The sequence below is a fragment of the Homarus americanus genome, unplaced genomic scaffold, assembly GCF_018991925.1.
Source record: "Homarus americanus isolate GMGI-L3 unplaced genomic scaffold, GMGI_Hamer_2.0 scaffold52981, whole genome shotgun sequence".
NCBI classification, from domain to species: domain Eukaryota; kingdom Metazoa; phylum Arthropoda; class Malacostraca; order Decapoda; family Nephropidae; genus Homarus; species Homarus americanus.
Window position 1 is genome coordinate 3,997 of NW_024711378.1, and position 7,381 is coordinate 11,377.

Genomic DNA, 7,381 nt, shown 5'->3' on the forward strand with positions numbered 1-7,381 from the left:
AAAAAAAGAAAGAAAGAAAAAAAAATCACAAAATCTCACTAAATCTACCGACAATAAAATATAAAATTATTGATATCGTATTATCAAAAGTTAAGTGTACTAGGTATTACTTAAGACAACTATCATCCACATACAGTGTCTCTTTTCATAAAACTTCACCAGCGCCTTGGGGAATATATGTCTTCTTGAAGTCCTCCATAATAAGAACATCAATACTTCCCAAGTTCTGGTTAATCTTTATGTCAATTCTTATATGGGGATAATACTGTACTACATAATTTCATAAAATAATAGAAAAATCAAATCTCATTACATTGAAATATGGCTCCATCATCTCCTAAGAGGTTCTGGAGTTTGGTAAAGAATTCTATAACTAACTTGAGACAGTATGTATTGGCTGAGACAGTATGTATTGGCTGAGACAGTATGTATTGGCTGAGACAGTATGTATTGGCTGAGACAGTATGTATTGGCTGAGACAGTATATTTCGCAGCTACTGTATACTGGTTGCACAGCTCAAAAAAGAAGTTTGAATTCATTTTGGTATCAAACTTCTCTAACATCATTCACACATATGACATTTTTCTCTAGTTATATATCACAAATATACACAAGATTTAGTTACATACAGAGGTATATTTTGGATACAAGTTACAGTGCAGTGAAACCTCTATATAACGGACTGCTGTAAACCTGTTACGTTGATGTTCGTTAAATGGAGGTTTTACAGTCTAGGCATATCCCTTGGCTGTGAGACGATCATTCAACTGTTGTAGGATAATATTTGGCAGGAAATTGAATTTAAAAAAAAAAAGAGTTAAAGGTTTTGTTTATTGTTGAGAAGAATAAATAATAAAAGGCTCAAGTATACTTCAGGAAATGTCATGTTGTTGGGTCATTGAGAATTTTACCTAACTATAAATACTGTACAGTACTCAGTTTATTGGGATGTAACTTTTACCAGAATTTCCTTTACAAAAAACTCACAAAGTTGTTATTACTAAAAAAAAAAAAAAAAAATCTTGACAGAATGAGGCAGAAAGAGTGAAAATCTCAGAAAAATAAGACGAAACAGTCATAATTATAAGTACTGTACTGTGATCCTGTAAACAGCAAGTGTAAACCATTAATGATGCCAAGATATGAACCAGGCAGACCAAACTAATTAAAAGAATTAGAGTAATGCAATATCAATAGACCAGACATGTTTTAGTTTGACTGGTGAAAGGATAGTGAGGGTGGTCACTTGAGGTTTATACTTGGTCCTAGAGAGGAAGGGAGCAAGTCAGGCAACTCCTTACCATAGACTTACTAAACAGTTTGGAGTGGCATTATTCAATCAGGAGATTCCCTCCCCCAAGGAAGAGCCCTGTGATGACACCCTTCATCAGTTAATCCTTTACACAATTTGTGACTCTTGGGAGGTATTTCATGTTGTAACTTCATGCAAGATACTGGAATTACTGATTATAAAACACTCTATATTACACAGGACTTGAAATTTCAATTTAATGAGTTATAGTTAATGTCTAGCTTACAGAACATTCAAAAGAGAATTTTAGTCAACATACCTGATGTTTAGGCCCAGGAAGTTATACATGGAGAAGACATAATCTCCGCCAATAATCATCCCAAGGTAGGTTACAAAAATGTTCTTCAGACAGCCAATGATGGTTGTGGTGAGGGCAGAGTTGAATTGTGTACACAGCATCACAGAGTACATAAGAATGAATCCCATAATACAGGACATAATGAACTGCATTATAAACAGTACATCACTCCAGCCATCATAAGCCAGTGCCTGAAACATGTAAATGAAGATACTGTACTGTACTCATAACTAACTTAGGTTTTTAAGATACTATACGGTACTTTAATAATGTACAGTATAGTCTGGGTTTACGAGGTCAATTGAACCCATGGAGGTCCGCGTATAACGCGAAACGTGTAAACAAAATAACAGAACATATGGGATTAATTGAAAAAGAGACTGGGCCGACCCCCAGACACCACTTTTTCTGACACAATACGTACGTTGTAGTAAAAATAACATCTTAATTTTATGATGGTATGCACACACAATTAATATATAAAAGAAATATCAATAATATTAGGTTCTTTAACACTTACGTTAGTAGAAGAGATGGCTGGGCACACGGGGATGGGAGGTTGGTTCCGAGGCAGAGGGCAGATTATTGGCGCTCGCCTGTATCACTTGTATCACCTGTATCACTATCCACCACAGAGGCTAGTGAGGCCCCCTTGTCAGACCCCTCAAAGTCCATATCCTCACTATCACTGACTTGGGCTGGCTGTGGTGGGTTGCGGGTGAAGAACTCGGTAATGTTTTTTGATGGCTAGCATTGATGTGGTCGTGATACATCTGAACATAGGGCTCCACGCATTTCAAAAGAAGGTTATTGGACACTTCATAGTGATAATTGACTGGGTCTTTGACAAGGATGAGCTTCATTTTCTCAGCAAACTCAATGACCTCCTTGACATCACCATGTGTTAGTTTCTGCTCTTGTTCTTCTGCCGTAACACCTGGCTGCTCACTGACGTCATCATCTTCCAACATCTCGTCCAGTCACCTCAGGTTGCCTGATTACCTCCAGGATGTCGTCGTTGGTGGTCTCGGAGAAGCCTGCAGCTCTAACACTTTGTGCAGCCTCTCTTGCAATGTCCAATGCCACAGCAACAGACTGAGCCTCACCAGCCACCGCTTGACTCTGCCTCCCACCTGGGATACCCTCCAACACATGCCGCCACGCGTGACGAATCGTTGCCACAGATAGCTGCCCCCATGCCTCCACCAAGAAATCAACAGCTTTCTTGACGTTAAACAGTTTCTAGAACTGCTTGACTCGCACTTCATGGTCCGCCAAATCTTGTTCTGGATCCTCGTCCTCGCTCTCGCTATCGGTGCCACTCAGAAGGTTCTGCAATTCATCCTTGGTGTTGGTGAAGTCGTTCAGGAGCCAAAACTTCTTTGCGAAGAAAGCAGCCTTCACGTTGCAAAGCAACTCCTGATCCATGGGCTGGATTAACGACGTAGTGTTAGGGGAAAGGAAGACCACTTTTACATGGGGTGACGATCCAGCAATAGGGGCGAGTGTCCTGGTGCGTTGTCAAGGAGCAACAAAATATTGAATGGAACATTATGTTGCTCGCAGAATTTTTTCACATCAGGAACAAAACAGTTGTCAAACCAGGAGAGGGACAGAGCAGTGAGCATCCACGCCTTCCCTGAGGTTAGCCAGTGGACATTTAACTTGCTCATGTCCATATTCTTGTATGCATGCTGCTTGCGGGCTTTATAGATCACCGACAACTTCAGCTTAAAAGTGTCGGAGGCATTTGTGGTGAACTGGACGGTGATGCGCTCCTTCTGCATTTTTCGGCCCCGACACTTGCTCACAGACTTGACTACGAAGGTCTTGGATGGCAATTTTTTTCCAAAACAACCCGGATTCATCCATATTGAACACTTGGTCGTCGGTGTACTGTCCTTCCTCCATAATTTCTTGTAAAAATGGGGGAAAATTCATGGCGGCAGCCCGGTCGGCACTTGCTCTTTCTCCGACTATCTCAATATTGTATTGGTGATCTTGTTTCGCCGTTTGAAACCTTGAAGCCACCCAGCGGAAGCAGTGAAGGGCTTGGGCTCTGCAACTCCCATTTTTCTTGCCACTGATTGGTAGAGTTCTCTCGCATAGTCCTGCACTGCCTGAGTGTCGACCGCCATGTTCCTCAGTCTTCAGCAGCACCTTATTGTGGCAATATTTCACCATCGACGCACCTACAGACTCATGTGTTCTTTGATCTTGCTGGCATCCTTCTTGATCGTGCGGATCGTCGATTCGTTCACTCCATATTGTCTGGCCAGATCCACCTGCCTCGTGCCTTTTTCTAACTCCTGAATGATCTTGTACTTAACTTCATAGCTTAAGGCTCGTCGCACCTTCTTGGGCTTCGGGCGGCTTGGGCCAGGTAGTTCAAGGTTTCTCGGGGGTGGTTGGGGTCCAGCGGAAGCCATTGTTGAACAGGTTACCGGGCACGAGGGAGCACTGTTTACGCGGAGACGGAAGACAATGGGACTGACGCAGCCAAGGTCAGCGACTTAGCCCCTCTGATGGCAGGGCACACAAAGTTAAATAGACCAATCACAGCTCGGGGTGGAGGGGATGCGTGGGTGGTAAGGATACGTGGCCCAATCACAGTCCGAAACGTCATCGGCACGAGTCTGACATCAGCGGTGACTCAGCGCCTAGGACCTTGTGCAGCTTGCCCGCGCTGCTTGCCGCATAAATCAAGGAATGTACCGCGTAACTAATAATTGGCGCGTCTGGACAGGTGCCGCGTAAATGACCAAACGCGTATAAAATATCCGCGTAAACCCAGACTATACTGTATCTAATAATATAAAACTTAAGTTACTGGAAATACATTCTGTACAATACTGGATTAAAATATTAACTTAACATATCTTAAAATAACTTTCAAATAACTGAGGCTGGCATTCTGGGATGTAATGAGGCCCTTGAAATGTGAACAGAGCACAGTATGCTATCCTGACAATCAAATCAACAGGATAAACAAATGAAAAAAATTATTCGGATCAGGCTGTTTTCAAACCTGGATTACCAAACTTACCATTGCAACACTGGTCTTAAAGGACATGTAACCTGAGCATCACAAACAACATTCTGTAATGTTGATCTTTCTGTGACACTAAGATTGTCTTCACAACAATGTCCTAATGTACTTTACACATTTGACTAACAGTTTATCTTTAGCTTTCATTCCACAAGAGAGAGATGGAACGGGAAGAGAGAAACAAAGAAGAAAGAGAGGTTATACTATGTTTTTTCTTCATATTTTCACATTTCTGATTACGTACAGGTTATTTTTAGAGCATTGTTGAGGAAAGTGCAATAAATTTATTAAGAGTATGATTATTTGATATTAAGCCATAAAATATTATATTACCATAGTACATAAAAATTTAAAAAAATATGCACAGAACTGTATTAATAAAGACAGATCGCTTACCTTATCTAAATCTCCATTAAACCAACAGAAAATTGCGGCAAATGGGAGCATGAAAAGGGAATTGTAGAAGAGAAGGCCGTACTTCCCCAGCTCCTTACTCTCCAGTTTCTTCTTGACGTATACACCATTACCAGCCGTGAACAGATCATTGGTGAGGACAAAAAAGTAACCCACAGCATCAAAGGAAAGATCATTTCTGAAATACATCAAATCATCTTGAACAAAAGAGACTGTCAAATATTCCCATAGAGTACTGTACTTAAAAGATACTACCTGTACCAGTAAAGCCTGTCAGGAACTATTCATGGATAAGTCCAATGATCTTTCAGGCTTTGGAACCCAGGGAAGCTCTAACCTAGGTATCTAAGGCCAAAACTGAAGACCAATCCAATTCTCATGCAGCAACTCTAGCTTTTAATAAGGGATCTGAGAAGCAAAGGTTGCTGATTTTTCTCACCAGTACTTGAAATAGTCACCCAAGGACTTTAGGTGAGTGGACATACAATGATACATTTAGCCTCTTCTTTGCCCACAAATACACTCAGAGTATCTCCAATAAATCTTGTTTGCAGTTCGCTTTAGTTCCTCTTTCCTGTTACCATCTCTAATGAACAATTCTCCCTCACAGCAGATCCTAATTTCTCTCTTCAAACACATACAATATTGCTCACTTCTTTTGAAATGCTTGAATCTTGGTCTTAATTGCATTTAATCTCAGCAGTCTTCCTCAGCATATTTAACTGATTTAAGATATACTGTATGTGAAATCCTTTTCTGACTCTGCTACCTCTGCATTACAGTACATAGCCCCCAACACAAACATGGGTAACCTGGACAGTACTGTATACAAGAATAAAGGAAGAACAGATTAAACACACAGATGGTAATACTGTGAGGGTGTGGCAAAACTTAAGAGAAGAAGTAGTGGCTTAGATTAAAGAATATTTTGTTAAGTCAAGTTTTACTAGCTGAAAGAGTACAGTACCTACATTCTTTAATCATATATCAGCCTACTATTAGAAATATTAAGAAAAGTATTGAAGCACAACAGTAAATGAGAGAGGATAACTTACAATGCAGCAATTATCGACCCCAAGATCATTGTATAGACAGTGAGCTGTATACTCAATGGTGGGTTGACCCTGAAAATAACAGTACACTGAGTATTAATAACAATAATTAATAAAACAAATCTTCAGACAATCTATTCTCTACAAAAAAAAAAGAGTATTAATAAGAAAAACTATAATTAATAGAGTAAATTACAGTACAGTATATTCTCTATAGGCAATTATATACTGTAGTGTTAACATAAATCAACACTGACCATTACAGTACAGTACAGTACATGTATGTTAAAATTCAATGACACATACAAATGGCGATCAAGCTTTCTAACTTACCCCAATAAAAATTTTTCACCAATCATCGTAAAGAGAATTGAAAATCTTCTCAGTACTGTAAACATCGGCAAACTGAAAAGAAAATGAAAGGTTACTATATAACCTTACATACCAATGGGGCTTTATATAGTTTTATGAACAATACCATTATGTATAACTTATTCACAGTAACAATTCTTGAATAACATGAAAAGAACCATAGACGTGACTTATAAATTTGGCTTTTAAATGATGGCAGTTTGACTATGATGTTAAGCCATTATTATATATGACATGAAACTACAGTACCCATAAAATTTAGTAACCTCTTCACTACTGGATGCCACTTTTCATATTTTATTTGGCTAACATAGATAATTCTATTCAGCAGAGAGACATGCCTCGTATCCTAAAGGTTAAAGAAATCAATGCGACATAATTAGTGAATAAATGTGAATTATATGTGAAAGCATCCTCTAGATTAAGCCTCTGTATGATGTTCAATGAGGCAGTGTGATCAATACAGTACAACACTGAACCACCTACTGTACACTGACAGGACTGTACCCATTCATAAGGTGAAACCTCCATATAACAGCTTTTCTCTCCATATAATCCGTTAGATGGAGGGTTTCACATCTAATGGACCCTCGATATAATGGACTTCTCTCTTAATATAATCAGTTAAATACAGTAGAGGTTTCATTATAACTGGGTGGACTGGGGGTACCCTGGGCATGGACTAGTGGTCCATAGGACAGGGGGCAAACAATGTACTTTACCCACTTCTCCACACCATCCAAATCACATACAGAAATTGGAGCTTAAATTATTAATACCCGATAATCAGTTCGTTAATAATACGGGCAACTATTCAAATTACAAGCCTTCAACCCCAGTTATTAAGGAAAAAGCTATCTTAATATTACACAACCCTTAAGCC

At 39.4% G+C, this 7,381-nt stretch overlaps 1 protein-coding gene across 1 annotated transcript; it reads right to left on the reverse strand.

Annotated features, from left to right (window-relative positions):
* Window positions 1-1,043: 1,043 nt before the first annotated feature.
* Window positions 1,044-6,511, reverse strand: LOC121858068 (UDP-N-acetylglucosamine/UDP-glucose/GDP-mannose transporter-like). The gene is made up of 4 exons (XM_042354302.1): window positions 6,460-6,511; window positions 6,130-6,198; window positions 5,057-5,252; window positions 1,044-1,802 (listed from the first exon to the last, which is right to left on the reverse strand). The coding sequence occupies exons 1-4, from the start codon at window positions 6,483-6,485 to the stop codon at window positions 1,560-1,562; spliced, it is 534 nt and encodes a 177-aa protein (XP_042210236.1). The 5' UTR covers window positions 6,486-6,511; the 3' UTR covers window positions 1,044-1,559.
* Window positions 6,512-7,381: the final 870 nt, after the last annotated feature.